The sequence below is a fragment of the Gopherus evgoodei genome, chromosome 1, assembly GCF_007399415.2.
Source record: "Gopherus evgoodei ecotype Sinaloan lineage chromosome 1, rGopEvg1_v1.p, whole genome shotgun sequence".
In the NCBI taxonomy this organism is placed as follows: domain Eukaryota; kingdom Metazoa; phylum Chordata; order Testudines; family Testudinidae; genus Gopherus; species Gopherus evgoodei.
In genome coordinates, this window is record NC_044322.1 from 270,479,400 (window position 1) to 270,504,768 (window position 25,369).

At 46.8% G+C, this 25,369-nt stretch overlaps 1 protein-coding gene across 1 annotated transcript in view; it reads right to left on the reverse strand.

Annotated features, from left to right (window-relative positions):
• Nucleotides 1-25,369, reverse strand: part of NPTXR (neuronal pentraxin receptor) — a 36,671-nt gene that overhangs the window by 9,393 nt on the left and 1,909 nt on the right. The window contains exon 3 of the mRNA XM_030549321.1: nucleotides 1,182-1,404. Coding sequence (XP_030405181.1) covers nucleotides 1,182-1,404 — 223 coding nt within the window. The remainder of the gene's footprint in view (nucleotides 1-1,181; nucleotides 1,405-25,369) is intronic.

The following is a 25,369-nucleotide window of genomic DNA, read 5'->3' on the forward strand; positions in this document are numbered from 1 at the left end:
CCTGTGCCTCTCCTAGGATTTCCCTCCCTGGGTACCCTGGAAGATTACCGTGATTCAAACTCCTCGAATCTTAAAACAGGGAGGAATGTCCCTTCCCCCCCTCCTCTTTCTCCCTCACCCAGAGGCAATACAGATTCAAGCTCCGGGAAACTAAAACAAAGGGATACTCCCCTCCCTTCCCTTTCCCTGTTAAGTACAGACTCAATTCCTTGAGCCTCAACAAGGGGAAAAAATCAAACCGGTCTTAAAAACAAAACTTTTAATAAAAAAAGAAAGAAAAAGGTAAAAGTTATTTCTGTAATTTAGATGGTAAAAGTTACAGGGTCTGTCAGCTTACAGAAACTGGAGAAAAAGCCTCCTCCACCAGAAATACAATTTAAAATACTTCCAGCCAAATACACATTAGACCTCTACCAGCCAGATACACATTTGCAAATAAAGAAAACCAATTAAAAAGACTAAACCGCCTTTCTACTTGCACTTACTACCTGAATAGAAAATTAGAGCCTGTAGTACGTCCAGTCACTCTCAGATCCCAGAGAGAACTAAGCCAAACCCAAAAAACACAAACAAAGGCTTCCCTCCACCGAGATTTGAAAGTATCTTGTCTCCTGAGTGGTCCCCTAGTCAGGTGTTTGGTTCCCTGTTTGTTAACCCTTTACAGGTAAAAGAGACATTAACCATTAACTATCTGTTTATGACAGCACTATCCTGTCTCCATATACAGCACCAACTCGGTTGCAACTCTTAACAACCACTGCCAGCGGCAGTTCTGTTTCGTGGGATAGACAAGGCAGCGTTGAAAGGGACTGGTGCAATCAGACAGGCCCAGCAGCAATAGCCCAGTGAGCACCGTGCATAGGAGAGATTTGAAAGAACACCCTCAGGGCTCCATGTCTGGCTCTTCAGACTCTGTGCCCTACATTTGAACCTGGCCCGAGTCCAGGTTAGATTGTAATCTCCTTAGGCCACAGGCTGTGTTTCCACTTATTTGTACACTGATAAATAATCATTAGAGTGACACAGTACTTCATCTCTAGCCCAAAGCGTCTACCCTTCCTCCTGATTAAGAACAGTGAGGCACCCACATGTGCATAGATGGCAGATGTGGGGGGTAGAATTTTTTGAATCATCCAGGAGCAGATCATGGTTTAATCAGACTCTCCCCTACCAGTACTGACCCTGTTCCAACTCAGAAACCCGGCTCTGGAGAACACTCAGCTCCTTCTCCACCTCTTGTTGCTGCTGGTCATTGTTGCTGGTAACGGAGGAGCGTTCTTTCTCCAGAGATAGTATCTTGGAGAGAAGCTGCTCCTCTAGCTCCTCCATCTTGGTGTGGAGCACATCTCGGGTCAGCACAGGGGAGGAGGAGGTGGAGATGTTGGCTCGTGGTGGGAGCTCCTGCTGCACTCAGGAAGAGAGGTGGAGAACGGGGAGGGGAGAGGGAAAGGAAGAGAGACAAAAATCAGGGATAAACATAACCACAAGGATGAAAGCAAATTACCCTGCACCATCACTTCAGAGACACCTGGGGATAAAGCATTGGACTTCCAAGTCAAAGTGGTTGGTCTTTAACGCCCTCAGTCTTCATGTGAGCCTCCACCTAAATTTGAACCTCACCTTTAAGAGACTCCATTAGTTTCATTACAAACATCTCCGACATTAAGCATGTCAACTGGTTACACTTTATGATCCTTCCCTGTTACTTTGGGGTTGAATAGAGAAAGGGACTTCCATGGACATCCGTTCTCTCCCTGGACAAACTTTCTCAGGAGACCATGGGGCTGTGACTGGAAATTTTGTGAGCATTTTCCCAATGGCCAGTCATTGGACACTAGATGGGAAGGGCTCTGAATTACTTCAGAGAATTCTTTCCTAGGTCTCTGGCTGATGGGTCTTGCCCACATGCTCAGGGTCCAACAAATCACCATATTTGGGGTCAGGAAGGAATTTTCTCCGGGGTCAGATTGGCAGAGGCTCTGGGGGGTTTTTCACCTTCCTCTTCAGTGTGGGGCATGGGTCACTTGCTGGTTTAAACTGGTATAATCGGTGAATTCGCTGTAACTTTAAGTCTTTAAATCATGATTTGAGGACTCCAGTAACTCAGCCAGAGGTTAGGGGGTCTATCACAGGAGTGAGTCGGCGATATTCTGTGGCCTGCGATGTGCAGGTGGTCTGACTAGCAGTGGTCCCTTCTGACCTTGAAGGCTCTGAGTCTATAACGATGGCTGGGGCTGAGCAACAAACAGACGTCCCCTCCCTGCCGCTCTCATCTCCGACTTTCAGGCGACTGTCATTGTAACATCACAAAGTGGTGCTGTAATCCTCTTAGCTCAGCTCAGTCGCTGCTCTCTCTCTGTGTTTGTGTGTGAGGTCACAGCAGGTAGTACATGGCAAAGTGGGGGGAGGACCTGTGACAGGAGAAAAGGCCCCAGCTGGTAAAGCTCCCCACCAGGGTGTGTATTAACTTGTATAACAGAAACTTGGGGTGTAATGGCCACACCTACAGTGTCTCTCTGGTTACTGGGAGTTTAAATCCCAGCACTGAGATTTACAGATTATGCCTGTGCTGCACAGGTGTCCACACTCCAAACTCCCAAAGTCCTACCTCCCCACGGACCATGCGCAGAGTATAACCTGCACAGGACTCATTGAGGCAGGCTCTGCTTTGGCTATTGCAAAATCCTGGTCAGGAACACTGAGTGGTATTCCAAGACATTACAGCACTTTCAAAAGACCCAACCATCATCCTGAAGGCTCCTTGAAGACACCAGGCCAGCTGGGAGAAGGGTATGGTATTACCCAGTGGTGGTGGAAGCTGGGGTGAGAGGGGAGAGCTGAATGAAAAGGTGTTGCCCTTTGGAGGCCCTGCTGCACAGCATTTGTCTATGACCCTGCCCATTCTGGCAGAAGGGGTCAGCTACACCAGAGAAACCCTCCTATTCAAACCCATCTCCAGGTGATGTTGTTTGCGAAGGAAGGGTATTTGTCTTAGCCTAAAATGTGCTGCCTCCTCTATGTAATCAGTTTGGTGATGGCAGATGGTGCTGTGGGAGTCAGTGCTCGACACCATCCCACACGTCTCCTGCTCTTAACACCAGTGTGGGGAAGGTGAGGTGGCTGCTGCCAGGATGTGTTCCTCCTCAAATATCAGCTCTTTCCTGGACTAGCTTACACTCTCTGCCTCCCTTTGTGCTGGGCTTCACAAATCCTCTCAAGGCTACTTATTCCAGGACCGGGGCGTCTGTATGTGTGTGTGGCTAACTGTGGGTCACCTTCCACCCTCTTTCCGTTCCAGTCCTCCTCCTGCCCATGTGGAATTGAGGAGCTGCCTCATGCTATCTCCATTTCTCTTCCCCCAGAGAAACAACCTTCTTTCATTTCCCCCATGTACCCCTCCTGCTATGTTAAGCTTAGGCTCTCCTAAGATGCGGGGTCGGGTGGGAAAGAACAGCTGTGATGCTCAGGCTTTGCCCCCCAGAGCTGGCCTGAGATGAGGTCATGGCACTCAAGGCTTCTGGATAATCACTGCTTAGTTAATGACTTGGGGAGAGGGCATTTGGGAGCACAACCAGCTCAGGTGAGCGCGGATATCGGCTCAAAGTGGCAGGCGAGGAAAGAAAACGTGCCAGGGGAACTGACCTGAAAGATCAAACACTGTCTCTCTCTCCTGCTCTCTTTCCAGGTGTCTGGAGCACAGTTTCCTCACCCACCTAGTTTGTCTGTTTACATGTAACCATCTCCATCTCGGCCTGCCTGCCCTGCCCCTGCCTATGGCGTATTGGTCTGTTTTTATACACATGTACCTCTGTCCTGCTTTTCTATCAAAGCCTCCTGCCTCTTTTAGAGTTGGATTTGCAAGAAGTATTGATGGTTGGGAAAACCTTCCTTACTGAGACATCCCTCAATTGATAATTCCTGATACAGACCTGGGCTAGAGAGAGGAAGGACACAAAACACCATTAACTGACCAGCTGGAATATTAACTTGAGTGCTTTCCACCCACCTCCAATGAAGCATTACATGAAAGTCCCTTCCACCTGTCTCTAGTGAGATGTTACAGCAATGTCGCTTCTGCCCCTCTCCAGTGGCTTGTCCAGCTGAGGATTCTTTGGCACTTTTGGAAAAACTTGGGGGATAATTCTAATGCCCAAGCAAATCTTTTCCTCACAATAAAACAGGCTCCATTATCCCAGGCCATGTGCTAGCTCTTGTTGCGGTGCTCAGAGGTCTGACCGGGGATAGGTTACGGCAGAGGGAGTGGTGAAGCCCTTACCCATGCCCCACCAAAAATCCCCAACTCCACCCACAATCTCAGAGTAGCTAGAGGTCTGATAAAAGGACCAGATATGACAGAGTTCATAACTGAAACTGACATCTTAAGGGTTAGAATTAACCCTGCAGTGACCGGAACAGGAGCTCTTAATGCCACTCTCAAGACCAAAAGTCTGCTTTGTGTATTGGATCAATGAGCAGAAGGGAATGGAAAAGGAATCTCTGTACACACTATGTGGTGGGTTGGGCCAAAGCTGCTCCTCTGCAGGGCTGTGATAGAGGATGAGACCCCTGGGCATGCAGTGGTGAATCTATGGGGTTCCTGCACCTTCCTCTGAAGCATCTGCTGCTGCTGGTGGTCAGAGATAAGATGCTGGGGTAGATGGTCTGACACTTCCTATGCATCTGCAGGCCACTTCACTGCACCTCTATCTTGACATAGGGTCACGATACATGCCTGCCTTCCACCCACCTGACACACAGCATGACAGCAGAACCCACAGCAATTAGTTCCAATGTACTTAAGACCATCAATGTCGACAGGATTGGGGCAGCATTTGCAACATAGCAGCAGCAATGTCTAACACTCTTCATCAGTAGATCTCAAAGCACTTTACATAACTGTCTCCATTTTACAGATGGGGAAATGGAGGCACAGAGACTTACCCAAGTCACCGAGCAGACCAACAGCAGAGCTGGGAATAGAACCCAGATCTCCTGAGTACCTGTCCAGTGCTCTAACCACTAGTCCACACCACCTCCCTATACATAGTATTATTATTATTTCACTCCAGACTGCACTGGGTCTGTGTTCTGAAGGTCTCTTCCACAGCCCTGAAGTCTAGAAGTTGAATGTTAATGTTCAGTGGGAGTTTCAGTGTAGAGCTGGTTGAAAAAAAAGGGATTTATTTTCCATACATATTTTAAATGAAATGAATTTGTTTTAATTTGTGTGCGTGTGCGGAATTTTCAACTTCATCAACCAAATGACTCAGAATGATTTTTTTCCTTTAAATTCTTTAGTGGGAAAACTGGAACCATTTCAAACACATTTTTCACACTGTTCAAAAATCCATTTGCCATCAACAGAAAAAAACTTTTAAACAAGCTATTTTCCTTCCACCCTGCTTAGATGTTAAGGAAACTGATGAGCCTTCAGGCTGTTCTACTGCAAACTGGCTTGATCTGAGCCCAGACTGCACTGCCAACAGGCACCGGTCCTCACTACTATGTGGGCTAAGAAAGGGATCCAGAGAAAATTCTCCATTTCCTGCTTTGCTTCATTAGAAACTATGACAGGGTGGTGACTTCCTGTATTTTCACAGCCTAGAAGCATCTGCAAAGGCCAGCAAAAGTAGATTTCTGACTTATTCCTATTATTACTGCCAGCAGCACTTCCTGTTTGCTAGCTGGGAACAACTGGTATTGTCTGTTTTGTAACTGGAAAGCAGAATCTGAGGGAATCCTCTGGGTTCTAAATCTTTTTATTTACCCTGTAAAGTTATCTTCCATCCTGATTTTGCAGGTGTGATGCTTTTACTTTTTTTTTCTAAATAAAATTCTTCTTTTAAGAACCTGATTGATTTTCAGTGTCCTAAACACCAGGGATTTGGTCTGTGCTCACTTGTTAATCTAACTGTTTGTATATTATTCTCAAGCCTTCCCAGGAAAGGTAGTGAAGGGGGTATATTTTGGGGGGGATAGGGCTTCAAGTCGCCCCTCCCTGAACGTTTATTTAAATCATTTGGTGGTGGCAGCAATACTGTCCAAGGACAAGGAAAGGAATTTGTGCCTTAGGGAAGTTTTAACCTAAGCTGGTGGAATATAAGGTTAGGGGGCTTTCATGTGGGTCCCCACATCTGTACCCCAGAGTTCAGAGTGGGGAGGGAACCCTGAGAGGCCCCCTGTCTGGGAGTCTAACTAGAAGGTTTAAACTGGTAGGAGACCCTATCTGGGAATGTCTTGCATGCAGCCTTCCCACTGCTGGCAACAAAAGTAACTACCAAGGGAATCACAGACTTGGAATAGGAGCTATTCAAGCTAAGCAGCAACAAAAGAACTCTTTAGCACGCCCAGAAATTTAAAACAAAGCAGCTCTGTGTAATTTGATTGAAATGAGCAAACAGGCTGTAGGGTTAAAGTGGACCCCATTCAAGCAAACCTATACAAATGGAACAGCGCCTCCACCTCCTTCTCCTCCTACCAGCTCTTCCCTGAGCTCTCACTAGTGTTCTCAGGTACATATTACATTTCCTCACTCCTGTTCTCTTCAGTTTAGTGGTGCCTAGAACAGTCCCTTCCTGTAGTTAATCCACACAGGGGCATTTTCCCCCTCAAAGGGAGATCAGTGTTTGGCATTCTCTGCCCCCCTTCCAGGCTTTGGTGCAGGAGCTCTTGCGGGTCTCAGATCATGTATGTTGTGAGCTCTCAGACCTTGACTGAAGTGTTGGGTGGTGTTGAAGCTTTAACAAGGATTTTCCTTCCTCAAAATCTTCATTAGTCATAGGAGTGATGTAGGTGTCCAGATAAACTAAAATTATAGAGCCAGCTCTTCAGCTGATGGTCTGGTCTAAAGGATTTTTAAACAGTCTTACTAAAATCTCCTTCTCCTCTCTGTGGGCTATGTGAAGTCACTAGTTCAAGAGTTTTCCAGGGCAGACAAGACCTGAATTTTTGATGTAAACAAACAAGCAGAAACCTCTCTCACACACACTTTCAGGCCTTCTTTATTCATTATCAACAGAGCTGGGTGAAGAAAGGGAATCTCCTTTCACACAGGATTTCGATACTTTGAAAACTGGTTTCATTCCAATTAGGAATGAAAAGCCAACATTTTGAAATTCTTTGCAAATGAAGCCTCTACCCCGGGGCAGTCTGCCTTGTGTAATGCCATGGAGCCATGGGCCCTGGAAGCCCCGGCCTTCCCAGCCTCAAGGCAGTCTGGTGATGTCAAGGTATGAACCCCCACTCTGAACCTTAGCGTCCAAAAGACGGGGTACCTGCATGAACTTCTCTAAGCTTAATTACTAGCTTAGAAATGACAGAGCTGCCAACACCCAAAAATATCGTGTTTCTGTAAAATCAAGATGGAAAATGTTACAGGGTCTTTCCGCTTATAGACACTAGTGAGAATCCTCCCCCCAGCACAAATACAGGTTGCAGAAAACAGAGATACAATCCTTCCAGCAAAATACACATTTGCAAATAAAGAAAACAATCAAAAGACTAAACCGTCTTTCTAATTGGTACTTACTAAATTGAACAGAAGAGGCTGTTTCAGAAAATTAGAGAGTCGATATACATGTCTGGTCCCTCTCAGAACCAAGAGAGAACAAAGAAAAACCCAAAAAGCACAAACAAATGCTTCCTTCCACTGAAATTTGAAAGTATCTTGTCTCCTGATTGGTCCTCTGGTCAGGTGTTCCAGGTTTACTGAGCTAGTTAACCCTTTACAGGTAAAAAGACATGAACCCTTAACCATCTGTTTATGACATGCCCCCCATATCGCAGACAGTGGGGAACCTCACTGGCGGTGATTTCTTCCTAGAACTTTAGAATAAACAGATTAAGACAACACATGTACCTTTACATATACTACTAAGTATGTAAACTACAAGACTTTCTACATTTGAAGGACCTATTTTAACCAGTGGATTCTGGGAAACTTTCACGAGAGAGTGCATCAGCTACTTTGTTAGAAGCTCCGGAAATGTGTTGAATTTCAAAATCAAAATCTTGGAGAGCTAAACTCCATCGAAGCAGTTTTTTGTTGTTTGCCTTGGCAGTATGAAGCCATTTTAGCGCAGCATGGTCGGTTTGTAGCTGGAACCGGCGTCCCCAAACGTATGGGCGTAGCTTTTCCAGGGCGTACACAATGGCATAGCATTCCTTTTCACTGATTGACCAGTGACTTTCCCTCTCAGACAGTTTTTTGCTGAGAAACATGACAGGATGGAAGTTGTGATCTGGTCCTTCCTGCATTAGAACTGCTCCTACACCACGCTCAGATGCATCTGTGGTTACTAGGAATGGTTTGTTAAAATCCGGGGCCCTTAGCACAGGGTCAGACATGAGCGTCGCCTTAAGCTGGGTAAAGGCCTTTTGACACTCATCAGTCCACTTAACTGCATTTGGCTGGGTCTTTTTGGTCAGGTCGGTCAGTGGGGCAGCAATTTGGCTGTAGTGTGGTACAAATTGCCTGTAATACCCGGCCAAGCCTAAGAAGGATTGGACCTGTTTCTTTGACTTTGGGACAGGCCACTTTTGGATAGCATCCACCTTGGCCTGTAGGGGGTTTACGGTTCCTCGACCCACCTGGTGTCCCAGGTAAGTCACTCTGTTTTGGCCTATTTGACACTTCTTGGCCTTAATAGGTTAGTCCTGCCTGCCTGATGCACTCAAAGACTTCTTGCAGGTGTTCTAGTTGTTGGGGCCATGAATCAGAAAAAAAGGCCACATCATCAAGGTAGGCGACTGCATATTCGCCCAGTCCTGCTAGTAGACCATCTACCAGGCTTTGGAAGGTGGTGGGTGCATTTCGCAACCCGAACGGAAGCACACTAAATACATACACCCCCGCATGGGTGACGAATGCTGACCTCTCCTTGGCAGGTTCATCTAGCGGTACCTGCCAGTACCCCTTGGTTAAATCTATTGTAGAGATGAACTGGGTACGTGCCAACTTCTACAATAGCTCATCAGTGCGTAGCATTGGATAGTTGTCTGGACGAGTTACCGCATTTAGCTTATGGTAGTCGACGCAAAAGCGTATTTCCCCATCTGGTTTGGGTACCAGAACCACTGGAGGTGCCCATGCACTGGTAGATGAGCGGATTATACCCATCTGTAGCATGTTCTGGATCTCCCGTTCTATAGCAGCTTGGGCATGAGGAGACACCCGGTAGGGTGGGGTTCTAATTGGGTGAGCATTACCTGTGTCATGGGAGTGGTATGCCCGTTCAGTCTGTCCTGGGGTGGCTGAGAACAATGGGGCGAATATGTGCACAGCTCCTTGATCTGTTGCTGCTGCAGACGTTCCCGGGTTGTGGAGAGGTTCACCTCTTCCACGCCACCGTCACTTATTCCTTTGTAGTAGACACCATCAGGCCACTCAGTGTCATCTCCTCCATGGAATGTAAACTGACAAACCTGTAAGTCTCTGGAATAAAAGGGCTTGAGAGAATTAACATGGTACACTCTGGGCTTTAGGGAGGAATTGGGAAATGCTATGAGGTAGTTAACAGCTTCCAGGCGCTCTTGGACCGTGAATGGCCCTTTCCATGATGCTTCCATCTTATGGGCCTGTTGCGCCTTCAAGACCATAACCTGGTCTCCTACCTTGAAGGAACGCTCTCTGGTACGTCTATTATACCAGGCCTTTTGCTCTTTCTGAGCATACTTCAGGTTTTCTTTAGCAAGGGCTAAAGAGTATCGGAGAGTGCTTTGTAGGTTGCTTACAAGGTTTAGAATGTTAGTTCCTGGAGAAGGCGTAAACCCCTCCCATTGCTGCTTCATCAACTGTAATGGCCCCTTAAGCTCGTGGCCATACACAAGTTCAAACGGTGAAAACCCTAAACTGGGATGTGGTACAGCCCTGTAGGCAAAGAGCAACTGCTGCAACACTAGGTCCCAGTTATTGGAGTGTTCATTCATGAATCTACGTATCATGGCCCCCAAAGTTACATTAAACCTTTCGACCAGGCCATTGGTTTCATGGTGGTAAGGGGTGGCAACCAAGTGATTCACCCCATGAGTTTACCACAGATCGTTCATGGTTCCTGCCAGGAAATTAGATCCTGAATCTGTAAGGATGTCGGAGGACCAAACTACCCTGGCAAAAATGTCTGTTAGGGCCCGGGACACAGTATTAGCGCTGGTGTTGCGTAGAGCTACTGCTTCTGGCCATCGGGTAGCAAAGTCCATGAAAGTCAGTATGTACTGCTTTCCTTTGGGGGTCTTTTTCGGGAAAGGACCCAGAATATCCACAGCTACTCGCTGAAATGGGACCTCCATTATGGGGAGTGGCTGGAGAGGGGCCTTGACCTGGTCTTGGGGCTTTCCTACTCTTTGGGACACCTCACAAGACCGGACATACTTGGCAACGTCCTTGCCCATCCCCTCCCAGTGGAAGGACTTCTCCAACCTGTCTTTGGTTCTGTTCACCCCAGCATGGCCACTGGGGTGATCATGGCCTAAGTTTAAGAGCTTCCCCCGGTACTTAGTTGGAACCACCAAGTATTTTTGCGGATGCCAGTCTTCCTGGTGTCCACCAGAAAGAGTCTCCTTGTATAAAAGTCCTTGTTCTACAACAAACTGGCATCGATTAGAAGAGCTGAGAGGTGGTGGGTGGGGTGCTCTGTGCAGCCGCCCAAGCTTTCTGAAGGCTGTCATCTGCTTCCTGCTCAGTCTGGAACTGTTCCCTTGAGGCTGGAGATACCAGGTCCTCCTTAGACTGTGGACTTGGGCTTGGTCCCTCTGGAAGCGATGTAGGTGACGGGGTTGTTTTCGTTGCTGGTGAACCGCTCTCCGCTTGTGCACCAGGTGGTATTTCAGGCTCTGCCTGAGCCTCTTGGGTATGGTTGTTGGCTGCTTTTGCGAGTTCAGGCCTGCTGGCGCCCTCTGGCGTTGGGGTTGAAGATGGGTTTGCAAGTGCTGGCGTCAGTGCTGGCAATGGTTCTGGTGCTGGTTGCTTTTCCAGTTCCAGGTCTGGGACTGGAGGCATTGTGGCTGTTGCCATCATTGGCAGGGGATTCGGGTCCACCACCTCTGTCTGGGTCTTTGGTAACACAGACAGCGCCCTTGTGGACGGTTCAGGAACAGGAATGGGTTTGGAAGCTTGCCTGGCTTGGCTGCGTGTAACCATTCCCACTCTCTTGGCCCGCTTTACCTGGCTGGCCAAGTCTTCCCCCAGTAGCATGGGGATGGGATAATTGTCATAGACTGCAAAAGTCCACATTCCTGACCAGTCTTTGTACTGGACAGGCAGTTCAGCTGTAGGCAAGTCTACAGCTTGTGTCATGAAGGGGTAAATTGTCACTTGGGCCTTTGGGTTGATGAATTTGGGGTCCACTAAGGATTGGTGGATAGCTGACACGTGTGCCTCCGTGTCTTTTCACGCGATAACCTTTTTTTCGCCCACTTTTAAAATTTCCCTTCGCTCCGAGGGTATTTGAGAGGTATCTGGGCCTGGGGATTTTTGGTGTGATAGTGGTGTAATAAACTGCACTTGGATGGGGTTCTTGGGGCGGTTGGCCTTTATATGTCCCAGTTCATTACATTTAAAGCATCACCCAGCTGACTGGTCACTGGGCCAAGGTGCGTTACCGGAGACTGGTGAGGTGGGAGAATAGTGAGTCTGGGGCTTTCCTTGGGTTGTAGGTGGGGTCTTGGGTTGCCCTCGGGTATAGGGTTTATTGTCGATGTGCTCCCTGTGATATTCGCTCCCCTTGACAGTAGCTTTTTTCTTCTCTGCCACTTCCACCCATCTGGCTCCGATCTCCCCTGCCTCAGTTACCGTTTTGGGCTTCCCATCTAGGATGTACCTTTCTATTTTCTCAGGAACACCCTCTAAGAACTGCTCCAATTGTATTAGGAGGTGCATCTCGTCCAGAGATTTAACATTGGCTCCTGATATCCAGGCATCATAATTCTTTCCAATGTGGTAGGCGTGTCGGGTGAATGACACAACTGGTTTCCGCCTTAGGGCTCTGAACCACCGACGGGCATGCTCAGATGTTAGCCCCATTCTGATTCTGGCCTTGGTTTGAAAAAGTTTATAATTGTTCATGTGTTCCTTAGGCATTTCAGCCGCCACCTCTGCTAAGGGTCCAATGAGCAGTGGCCTCAGCTCTATCATGTACTGGTCTTCAGAGATGCTGTACCCATGGCAGGTCCTTTCAAAATTATCTAAGAATGCCTCAGTGTCATCACCTGCCTTGTAGGTGGGAAACTTCTTGGGATGGGGAACAATAACTGGAGAAGGGTTGTTAGGGTTGCCTGTGTTCTTCTCCTTAGCCTGTTCTAATTCCAGGGTCTGCCAGTGGGCTTCCCTCTGGAGTTCTAATGTCCTCTAGTGGTCAGCCTGTTTTTCTCTTTCTCTCAGCTCCATCTCTTTTTCTCTCAGTTCTATATCTTTTTGTTTCCTCTCCATGTCTTGCTTGTGATCTGCTTCTTTGATTTGTTCCTCTGCACCCAGTTTTGCCCGTTCCTGTTTCAGGGTGTCCTTGGAACTCATGGTTCCTGCTTTCTTATGCTGGTTGCCCCCTCTGCTGTTCACTGCCTGAAATGCTGCTTTTCTGCTGCCTCCTTCGGGTTGCTTAGCAACAGAGTTCCTCTAACCCCTTTTAACTAGCCTTTGCCCGACGAGTTAAAAAAAAACAAAAAAACTTTCATTTGCAAATGTGTTTCGTTGGTGTTTGCTGACTCACAGCTGGAGTCCCTTTGTTTAACAAAAGACCCTCATTAAACCTAATGCTTCTGCCTTCAGAGTACTCAGAAGGAAGAGAGAAAAGGGGGAAAAAAACTGCAGATTTTTGCTTTTAAACTCTATCCCACCGCTCCCACCATGTCAAGGTATGAACCCCCACTCTGAACCTTAGCATCCAAAAGATGGGGTACCTGCATGAACTTCTCTAAGCTTAATTACTAGCTTAGAAATGATAGAGCTGCCAACACCCAAAAATATTGTGTTTCTGTAAAATCAAGATGGAAAATGTTACAGGGTCTTTCCGCTTATAGACACTAGCGAGAATCCTTCCCCCAGCACAAATACAAGTTGCAGCAAACAGAGATACAATCCTTCCAGCAAAATACACATTTGCAAATAAAGAAAACAATCAAAAGACTAAACCACCTTTCTAACTGGCACTTACTAAATTGAACAGAAGAGGCTGTTTCAGAAAATTGGAGAGCCTGTATACATGTCTAGTTCCTCAGAACCCAGAGAGAACAAAGAAAAAACCCAAAAAGCACAAACAAAGGCTTCCCTCCACCGAGATTTGAAAGTATCTTGTCTCCTGATTGGTCCTCTGGTCAGGTGTTCCAGGTTTACTGAGCTAGTTAACCCTTTACAGGTAAAAGAGACATGATCCCTTAACCATCTGTTTATGACAGGTGGACTACCCTGAAACTGCAGACCCAGGAAGTACTGGGGTCTCCAGCCCTGGGCAATCCAGCAGGCAGGCTGCTGAGGAGCCAGGAGGGGGCAATCTGACGGTAAACGAAGCAGTTTTGAAACCTACCTGGCAAAACATTTTGACTCAGTGAATCAGCAAATTCTGATGAAAAAATGTTTGGTCAGAAATTTGCCAACCAGCTTTGATCCAAAAGAAGCAAAAAGAGGGCACACACTCTTTTTAATATTAAGTTTTCCAGGTCACCTTAGTCAATCATTAGATTCATTGAGTTTAAGGCCAGGAGGAACCTTCATGGTCAAATAGCATGACCTCCTGCAAAACACAAGCCAGAGAACCTCACCCAGTAATTCCTGAATCAAGCTCATAACTTCCGTTTGAGAGAGATATCCAGTGTTGATTTAAAGACTTCAAGTGATGGAGAATCCATCACATTCTTCGGTAATTTATTCACTGGTTAATTATCCTCACTGTTAAAAATGTGGACCTTATTTCTAGTCTAAATTTGTCTGACTTCATTCTCCAACCACTGGGTCTTTGCTATGCCTTGTCCTGCTCGGTCAAAGATCTGTCTCCTCTCAGATCAGAAATCAGGATGGAATCCTGCCCTTCAGTGTGTTGGGTGTGTCTCCTTTCTTTGGAATGGTGAACTGGGATGGTCTAGGATCAGGAAGACATATTCCACACAATCTATTTCCTGAGAAAAAGCAGTGAGGGCTACTGGTGAACATGTCTTTCTCATCTTCTTTGCATTAATAATAAAAATAGAATTAATAACAGAGCAACAATTCCAGGACTGTCAGGCAAAGACTCATGCAGAGAGATGGACTTCCTAGCAACCTGGTAGGTGGGAGAAGATCAGCTGCTTCTGCTAGGCTTTTTTAGCTAAGCCAGTGATAATGGAACCTCTTTTTGAATAATAATCATTTTAAAAAACATCACAAACTACATCACTTCTCGTGTTATTCTATCAAGGGAAAAAACATCCCCACTGTGAGTAAAATGAGGCATAGAACATACTTTTAGAATACAGATGAATTAACAAGAAAATGCTCCATCAGCAAAGAGGTGATGGTTAGAGGGGGGTAAATTCTCTCTTTAGTCAACTGCCTGCTGAGTACTTCTCTATCCTGGCCTCCTTCAGGGCAAAAGACGCTTTAATTGCAATTACAGTCATAGAATTGTAAGCATTAAAGATGAAAGAGATCTATTATGCTATCTAGTTCCACCCCCTGCCACCAGCCAATGCAGGATTGTCTTCTAAAATCTATTCCCTGGTGGTATTTCCATTCTAGCTTTAATTGTCCCAAACAACAGGGCTCCCACCACTTTCCTTGGGAGATTATTCTACAGGCTTTGAAGTTCTCACTGTTAGGAACACATTTCCTGATCTCCATTCACATTTTCCCTTTGCTCAATTTTGTGCCATTACTTCTAGATACTCCCTATTGGGCACATGGTGCTTTTTGTGGGGGCAAAATAACACATTGATAAAGACACAGAAAGGAGAAGAGAAAGCTGAGGAAAGGAACAGCAGGGAAGGGGGATGGATGGAAAGGAGGGAAAGCTGAATGAGTCATTTACATGTCCATGAGAGCAATAATTTATGATCAAGTGGGTGTGTGGGGTGCCCTACTTTGTTTGGTGGGGTTATTTACTTGTGCTCCCTGTTGGTTTTAGCTCTTATTTATTTATTTATTTATTTACTATTACTATTGCTGTGGATTTTGAGGGCTTTTCTAATCCATTTAGGATGCTTGGATATTACAAAGGCTGCAGAGATACTGTCTGCTACACCCTTTGATTGTTCTAGCTCTGGATTTAAATGCCATGTCCCTGTTTTCATGTTCAGCTCCATCTGTTAATAGAAAAGAGAACTAGCTCTTATCACTGTTATTATCATGACAATCTGCCCTACACTGATCAATAAAGATCTCTTTTTTTTTCCTCGTTCCCTCTGACTGCCTTTTTTTCCTTTTCCTTCTTTCTCTGTAACACCTTTTCTTTCTTCTGGCAGCTTCCTCCATTTCTCTCTGAAACTTTTCTCTCTTTCCCTAGCTCCCTTCATACCACATTCTCTAATTATTTTTGTCTCTCTCCCCTACCTTTTCTCTCTCTTTCTGTATTGATCTCTCTGTCTCAGTTTATCTGTTCCTCTCCCTCCCTCCCCTAACTCCACTGATTCCTGGATGGGCCACAAAGATGCTCTTGTATTCGCTATGAGGAGAACAAGATTGCAGTGTTGGCTCTGGCACTGTCAGCATATGGGACGATGAGCCAGCATAACCTGCGTGCACACAGAGCATTCACTTGTCATCACTTTCCCTGTGTGCTGACTGAAAGGGACAGTAGGAATGTCATCCCATTTCCCTAGCAGAGAACATCAACCAACCTAGCAGGGGCCGGTGCAAAATTAGACCTGCGGAGCCCCAGACAATTTCAGAAAGCAACAGAAATCGGGGTGGGTGGGAAGGGCATGGCAACTGGGCAGGAGACAGTGGAAACTGTCACTGTGGAGCAGAGAGTAAGGTTTTGGGCAGCTGGGAGAGGGTTTGTCTCTGGAGGATGGGGAGGGAAGATTTCAGAAGCTGTGAGAGGGTCAGTTTGGCACTGCAAGGAGAGAGGGCTTCAGAAGCTGGTCGGGGTTTTGGATGAAAGTGCTTGTCCCTGGGAGTGTTAGAGAGGGTTCTGCTCTAGATCACCTTTCATGTAGAGTTGGTGGGGTCAGGCAGATGGGAAGGTTTGTGCTAGGTTGGAAGGTGCCAGCAAGGGCCCCTGCACCTCAAAACTTGGCTTATGCCTGGGGTTGTCAGCAAGGAGCATGATTTTTGGACAGGCTCCTCAGGATTAGCTCATCTCCTAGAAGAGAGTAAGGAGCAGCTGGGATTGACTAGTGGGATCTGTCTGGCCATTCCTATAAGGACTCTGCTTGACCCAGGTGGGATGTAAGTCAGGACGTTTCTGGAGTACGAGGACATAATTTACAGCTCCCCCTGGAATGATCATATTAGCCTCACTCTTTGTGGGAAGAGACAAAAATGTATTGCCAAACGATTTGATGGTGAATGGTTCATGCAGCCTTTCACTTCCAGGTCAGCAGTTCCAGTCTGGTCCCAGGCCAGTGGACCAGGAAATAAATACCTCCTGACATGTGTTCAGTGGCTTGCGCAGAATTAGCTGAAGGGTGTTTCAATCCCGTTCCTAGTGGGACAGATTTTCACAGCACAAAGCCATCATCCCATCATGGGCTAATTGCCTAGCTCGCCAGAGAGGCCCAGGATTGACAGGGCCATAGAGACTGAACTCCCCACATCAAAACCTAAAGGCTTCCCCTAGAGCCAGCATTGAGATACATCAGTGAGCTGGAAAATTTCACTGCCGCTGGCTGAGTTGTGCCTGTGATGGGGATTTCAGTTTCCAGACCTGCCAATCTAGCACCTTTCCTCTCAAACCAAATTACTTCAAAGCTGTAACTGCTGCACTGCTGTTATTTACCCCTGACCTTTTGGGAGGAGGGAATGTACGGAACGAATTCTGAAAAGCTGTTCATTGAGCTCAGCGCTTCCCATCTGCCATAGTGAAGGCAGCAAGGGGGTGGGCAGCAGGGGCTTTGCTATGCTTTTGTGCTGCCAAACCAACAAAAAGATTGAAATTTGCCAGTTAATATTAGTCACGTTAAATGTCAACGTCTGGAGTGGGGGTGGGGGAGAAGCCAACACCTTGGCAATCTGTGAGTCTGTGAATCTGGGACTTGATTGGTTTTTATTCATTGTTAAGCAAATGCACTTTCATTTATATAAGGAGATCATTTAGCTAATGCATTACAAAATCTGTTGTCACTGCTTTTGTTACAATCTCCCCTCTCCTATCTCCTCCCTCCAATATGTTCACCTTAACTGCTAAGATAAAGAGGACAAGACCAAGGACGAATGCCCCATATGCTCATGGAAAACCTCTCAATCTAGATTGCATCAGTTTGGAAGCTATGGGACCAGTCCTTCTTCTGTCTTTGCAAAGACTCCTCTGGAATCAACACCACTGTGGTTCCACTGTGCAAAGGGTGTAGCAGAGGTCCATAAAGGAAGCTCAGCTTTGTCGGGACCCATGCACACTGGCATGCAGGGGGCAGGTGGGATTGAAGTGGTTTGCGGAAAAAATGGGGCTGGAGAATTCTTGTTATTACAGTAGGACCTAGAGGCTCCAGCTGAGACGAGGGCTCCATTTTGCTAGGCACTGTACGTTCACATAGCAAAAGAGATTCTGCTCCTACATGGAATCCCCCCCGCAACCTCACTTCCTCCTCTCCCCCATGGAGATGGCCACAGATACTAATGCAGCTTTAGGACTGCATTAGCCTGAGCACAGCCTTTCTACAGCCACTCTGCAGCCTGGGGCTGGGCACTGCCTCAGTACACTCGCTCCATATGAATGACAAGAAACCATTCCTATCAGAGAGGCTTGTTAGACTGCGCACCAGTCTCCCAGGGGAAGAGGTAGAAAGCCCTGCTGCTGAAGTCACTAAAAACTCACCAAGACAAAGCCACAAGGGACATACTGTAGAGAACCACCTTACAGTGGAGGTGGGGGCGGAAAGTGGACCAGATGTGACATAATAGGTTTTTTCCACTTAGGATCTTTTTTTCCTGATAAGAGGTCCAATGTCTCTGGTTTGCCATGAACTGAAATGGTATGGACAATCCTGTTTCTCTCCATAGCAGATTCCTTTAGACAAAGGTACGCTAGTAATTTATGTAATGGGCCAAAACATCACAGTTTAAAAACAATGACATGGCAGTTACTGGGTGATTAGTGTAGAATAGTATTGTGGTTTAATAAGGATTAGTTCCCTTATAAAACTCTGGATTGGCTTGTCCGTTTCCCTTCCTCCTTTACCCATCTCAGATGGGTGTAGGAGTGGAGAAGGCTCCACAGACTGAAAGCAGCAAATTGGGTTAAGGTCAATTGTTCTCTCTTAAGTTTGGGGCTGAAATTAAAACAAATTAACTAGTGCCTCTGGCATCACTGGCTTTGCAAGCCAAAAATATATGTCCATGCATAAGTGTGTGTGTGCGTCTACAGAGACATGGAGAGAACGTGAGAAAATGAGAAAAACATACTGCCCAGGAAGAAGAAAGGAAGAGTCGCTTGGGAGACTGAACGGCTAGAGGGATTAAGGAATTGGTTATAGAAGCTTTTATCTCTAGGAATCAGTCTGACTTTAGTCTGAGGTTGGTAGTGCTGGAAGAGTTGTTCTCATCTGACGATTGCTGTCTGATGGCCTATGTGAAATGAGTTAGATAACCCATTCCATTCCCTAGTGGACAGGTGTCCACATTCCACAAACAAATCCAACACAACTGATGCTGTTCTCCCCTTCTCCATCCGCCGTCTCAGCAGGAGGGCTGGGGACTGAAAGGCCCAAGGATACCCTCAGCTGGTAGGGGTCTCTCCAGAGCGAGCGGGGTGCACAGTTGCTGAGGGTGGTGTGCCTGGGAAGTGTTACTGCTTCTGTCAGTTGTGCCCCTGTTCTTTGGGGATAGGGGATTCCAGCCTCCAGGATTATCAAGCCAGCTTGTCTAACCACAGCTAAATCATGTAAAAAAAAAATTAAGAATGAAACTACTTAATAGGGGTTTTTTGAAGCGCCAATAAATCCTGTTATGACTGACAGCCACACTAACAGCATTCAGATTATATTAATAATCTTCTTTCAAATCCCTCCCAAAACTCACTTCTCTTGCAAAACCTGCAAATGTTAACCCATATCAATAAAAAGACTGTCACTTAATGTTCTTGTTACCAGATAGATGCTCTAAGACAGAACCTTCGTATGAGTCTATCGGTGCGTTTGGTTTTGTCTGTCTATGAAGGCAGGGAACAGCTCTTTTTCTATGCCTTATTCAGTGCCAAGAGCACTGTCAGTCCCAAAGAAAGACTTCTGCCATGACATATCCCCACCAATTGACCCTTTCCCCCCACTTTATCCCCCCCCACAGAATTTTTATCTTTAAAAAAATCCTTAGCAGAAAGCAAATAAAACTGGAAGCTGAGGTGCAGAGACACAACCCAGATGAAAACACACAGAAATCACTATTAGAAGAGATATATTAGGCCAACCCCCCTCATCTCCAATTACTGCAGAATATTCCCCATACAGTTTGTTTTCTAGTGCTTTGTCCAATCCTATCTAAAAGTGCCAACTTGCTAGGGCTTCCACTACTTCCCTTGGGAGACTGTTCCACAGGCTAAGAAATCTTGCTCTTAGAATGTTCTTAAGATTCAGGTGACGTTTACCCTTTGCTCAATTCTATCCTATTGCTCCTAGTGACACTCACACTGAACAATTCCTCCCCCTCCTTAAAAGCAACACCTTTCAAATACTTGTGGTCTGTTATGTACTCAACATTTTTAATCTTCCTTCTTTGGTCAATTATTCCCATCACCAATAATTTTAGTTGCTTCCACCAAGTTGCTGACATCTTCCTCTTCCTCTGCCCTCTTCTTGGCATCAGGTGCCAAAAACTGAATGCAGTATTTTAGAGGCTGACTAATCAAGCTGTGTCAAGAGAGACTATCATTTTTCTACTTCATAATGGGATGTTTTGTCTTGTATTAGGTGTAGGGTGATCATATGTCCCTGTGCTGAATACAGGACACCTGGTAAAATTACTTGTATTCAAGAGAGTTCAATGGCAATCAATTGTACAAATGTTCAAATTAACATCAAGTTGACTGAGTCCCTGTTAAAAAGAAATACTGCGTAGTTGGATTATTTTTATTTATCTTTTTATCTTTAAGACTTTAGGGTTCACATGGGGAGGGGTGACATACGTAACCCTACCCCCTTACCCCTCCACACACATGGGGGTGACCTACACTCACTCCCACAAATAGAGGGAGGGGGTGACCAACTGACCCAACCCTCCCTGCCTGGTGTTCTCCACCCTCCATGCCTGGCTGGGCCCGCAGGTTGAACCTGCCTGTCCTGGTACCTGGCATCACGTCTTCCCGAGGCAACAGATGGGGTAGGGACATGCAGGATCACCTGCCTCCCTCCCCAGATTTCTGCCAGGGTTCACACCAGAATGTGGCCAGCAGCAGCCTTTCCACACTGTGCAGGAAGGCAGTGATGGGAGCTGCTTCCAGCCGCAGGCGGGGTGAGGAGTGGGGAAGGGGTGATCTGGCCTGTGTCTCTGCAGAGCTCTTCTCTCCCCTCACCCGCTCCCATGTAGCTGGAAGCAGCTTGTCCCTTCCTGCATGCACAGTGTCAAGGCAGCTAACACCTCCAGGCTGCTGCTGGCCATCGACATAACCCAGCTGCCTCTTGTCCCCCGACTACAGTGCGGGCAGGAAGGAGTTAAGCCCTAAGGATGCATTGTGCACCAGGACCCAGGGAACCTGACTGCAGGGGCTTCAGTGAACCCCGCCAGAGAGAGATGGCTCAGCAGAGGAGGGTGCCTGGGGGGACAGAACAGTTCCGCGCTCCTTGGGGTGTGGGGGCATGGGGAGGGGGTGAAGAGGATGCTAAGCCCCTTCCCTGGGGGGCTGCTGTGGAGCCTGCAGGGTCGGGGCATGAATGGGCTGGATATTGCTTTTCCACTCCCCCTGCCGCCAATCCAGAGTTTAGCTGAGGGGCGGAGAGGCTTCCCAGTTCCAGAGCTGTGCAGGGCTTTGGCACATGCAGGGCTTGGCTCCTCTTGGGGCCGGTGTCCTGGGCCAGAGGGTCTTGGGCTTTCTTAGGGTGTCGGCCCAGCCAGATGCAGTGAGGGAAGGAAGGAGCCTGCTTGCCAGGCTGCTGGTGAGCTGAACGCTCTGATCAGGGGCTGGTTCGCCACACAGCCCTGAGAGTGGGATGCGTCCTGCTGGGAAGGAAATGGAGGAGCAGCGGGGTTGGGAGGGTGAAGGGGCAAAGCAGGTAGAGGACAGTGAGAGGGGAAGCATGTCAAGGGCCGATGGGTTGGCAGTAGAGGTGACATGTAACTAGTCACCGCATGGCGCCCGCCTGCACTTACTAGCCACTGCAGCTCACAGCACAGCCAGTGCCTGCCAGAAACAGGACGGACAGTAGGCCCTGCTGGCCAAGAGCAGGCATGCAGCAGGGGCTGCGCTGATGGACCGGCAGGGGGAGCAGCCGGCCCCACGAGCTGCATCTTTGCCCCGCCACTAGCTTTGCATACCCACCTCCATCGTTAGCCACTGGACCCCAATACACACTGCTGGTAGGTGGGCGGCTGACAAACAGGGATCCAGCCAGCAACAGGACCTGCCAGTACTGATGGGGGAGGGGGGAGACAGAAAATACAGGACAATTTGCCCATTTTTAAGAAAAAGCTGGGACACCTGCAGGAGGGCTTAAATACAGGACTGTCCCTTTTTAAAACAGGACGTCTGGTTACCCTAATTAGGTGTGACCAAGTGCAAGCCTATTGTGTGGGCTCTCTAGGAACAGTGAAATCTCAGAATGTGGAATAGCCTCTCCAAGGGAAAGTGGAGAAGCTCAATAGCTGCTGACATTTTGTACTGCACCAGACAAACAACTGGATAGTACGCTACAGGCGACAGCCTTGCAGCACGGAGATTAGATGTAATCTAATAGACTGTCTCCACCTCGGACTTCTAGGGTTTAATATTATGTTGGACCATCACATACAGTAAGTTCTAACTGACATGTTTTTCAGACTAGAACCAAAGAAGCCTTATCCCAACCTGTCTGTGACATACTATCCTATCTACTCAATTGCTTGATCCCTTGGCCTGGGTCTGTGAGGTGCTGAGAATTTATTGCAAAGTATAAACAGTCTTGACTCCCAGAAGATACAATACAGAGCACACTCTTGGTCCACTTGCCACCATCCTTTGATGCACTGATATTAACCTCATATCATCAAGTGGATACTTTTACATGTTTGTGTCTCTCTGCCAAATGCTGCTTTCATTTGTAAACTCACTGAAGCTATCCAAGTTTCACTGGTACAACTGAGAGCAGAATTTGGCCCTCTGTGTACATATCTGTCTCCCTCTCTTTACTATGTCAGTGCAAATAGAAATAAAGAAACAGAAGAAGGAAGGTCCCCCAATGACAGTACCTCCCCTCACCTTGCCCCTCTTAGATTCATAGATTCTAGGACTGGAAGGGACCTCGAGAGGCCATCAAGTCCAGTACCCTGCCCTCATGGCAAGACCAAATATTGTCTAGACCATCCCTTGCAACTGCCATTTGAATTCACAGAAAACAGGTCAAAATAGCTCATATATTATACAACACCCCACCATCTCCTGAAATGGAGTGCTGCTTTTTGGAGGCAAAGAATTATGACTTATGTTATGGCACATAATGGTAAAACTAACAGGCATCACATTATCCACTTTGTCATCTCATGATGCTCAATGAGATGAAATGTAATGTACACCCATCATCTGGGGTTCTGTGTGTTGTACTGTCCGTCTCTATGGGTTTCTGTGTGTGTTTGTGTGTGTGTGTGTGTGTGTGTGAGAGAGAGAGAGAGAGAGACTTTTCCTCTCTACCCCTGTGTGTGTGTGTCTAGTTGTGTTTGTGTTTCTCTCTCTCAGTCTTTGCATTTTTCTGACCCTCTGCCCATGTGTCCCTCCATTCTGGGGAGTTTCTATGGGTATGGTGTGTCTGGCTCTCTCTCTAGAGGGATCTTTGTCTCCTTGCATGTGTGTCTCTGTCCCTTGGTGTGTCTGTCTCGCACCGTGTATGTGACAGTCTTTCCTCTGTTCCTATATGTGCCTCTTTCTCTCCTCTGTGTGCGTGTTGCTCTCTGGGAGCTCACTAGTTCTCCTCACTCTGCATATCTGTGTGGATCTGTAATTCCATGCGTGTTTCATAGTCTCTTCCTATGTGTGTGCACTTGCCTCTCTCTTTGTCTCACCAGCCATCTTCCTGCATATCTGTCTCTCCCCGGGTCTTTGTTTGTCTCTGTCTCTTCTTGTGTTTTTCTGCCCATCTGTTGCATGGATAATCTGAGTGGCTACATGTGTTATGTTAGCTCTTTCTCTCTGTTTGTGTATCAGACTCTCTCTCACACTGTATGTGCCTAAGTATGTTTCTCTTCTTTTCTGGTTTTTTTGCATGCAAAAAGTTATCCCTGATGATGGTGTTTCTGGGAGAGAGATCATCCCTGTCCACCCATCTCTAGATTCTATGCTCATAGGATTCCCCCGACATATACCTCTCCTCCTTCCCGTGTGGAAGACGATGAGCTGTCTTCATGGCACACTCTTCCCCTGCCCCCCCCCAATCCACTAAGAGCCCTCCAGGGGTTGAGAGACCTTGGAGTGGAGAGGTGAGTTTGGACAGGCATTGGTATCGGCTTGGGTTAAATTTTCATTCTCCCCACATCACTCTCCCATGCTGAGAGCTCCCTTTTCATTCATAGATAGAAATGAGTGGGGAATCCCTTGCCAGGAATCCAGATGGGGGATCAGTCGGCCCTGGAGTCAGTCACAACATCCAGGTTTCTATACAGATGTCCCTGGCCTTTGGCAGATCTTCTGAGATCCGTACAGATCTTGGGAGATCCTTGGGTTGAGTGGCAAACCCATGCTCATTCCACAGGGAAGTGGCAACCCTTTACTTGCTATAAGAAACATGTCTCCTCATAATGTACCCAGATGACATGCTACACAGATTGGTAAAATCCTCACCTCACCAAAGTCATGGACTTCAGTGGGGCCAGGATTTCAGCTCTTGAAGATACACAAATCCATCAGTATCTCTCAGCTCGAGATCTAGCCAGAGGGCATCCCAGAAAGAAAAGAGACATTTAACTCACTTTGCAAAGGTGTATATCATCTCTGAGATTGCCATCTGCCACTAACAAAATGAGAATTCAGTTTGCACACACAGACCCTCCCACACCTACCCACCAAAGGGAACAGCTGTTGTAAGTCTTTAAGTAAGGCTCGCTTTCATCCACTTGTAACCAGACCGGAGACTGAAACCTGGGCAGTGACCCCAAAGGAGGGACAGATAGAGTAATAGCACTGCAGGCAAGCAGAAAATGACCCAGGGCCATTTCTTGAGTGTAAACAAAAATGTTCATGGCCTCACTTTCATAATTCATTATTTCTTATGTAAGCAATATTCATTATTGTTATTAATGTAATAATTTGTAGCATATTCTACCACCTTGCTCCCAGTGAGTAATACACGGCTTACTCTGCAAGCAGTCTCATTGCAATCAGTGACATAACTTGATAAGTAAGGAACTACTCATCATGTGCGAAGGCAGCAGAATCTAGCCTGACTAACTCCATGCTACTACCCTCACCCACACCAATAGGACTATGGGCAGGGTGAGATGCTACTCTGTGGGAGCGCTGGTGGCCTGCTCTAGCCCTGAGTAATTAATAGTATTGATATGTGGGGAATGGAGACATGGATTCAAAACAAACTTGAGGGTGGAGTTGAAAGAGATACACATCTCCATTTATGGAGAAGAGATGTCTACAAAATGTTTCAATGGATACCTATAAAATGTCCTCAGGTCTTTTACATAAGAGTCTTTGAAGGGAAGTGATGAAAGCCCCATCTCCTGAGAGTCAATTAAAATTAGGCTGTGAATATTCTGTGGGGAACAATCTGACATTGGTGGGGCATCTGGAAGTGTGAGAGGAGGGCATGAAATAGCCATTTCTTCTCTCTCTCTGTATATATATATAATTTCCATCTGTGGATTCTATGAGAGCTACTTATTTTATTTCAGTGAAAGCTATTTACCATAGGAAATCTCACATCAAAGAGTAGGGAGAGACTAGAGAAAAGGTGGCAAGGAATCAAACACACACACACACACATATATTCAATCCATTATACTGTGTCCCCATTTCACCACCACCACCCTACACACACACACACACACTTCCCAGAGCCAACAGTCAGGGCTTGCCAGACCGGGTCTGATTTACCAGAGTACATTACATTTCTGATTTAATTACAT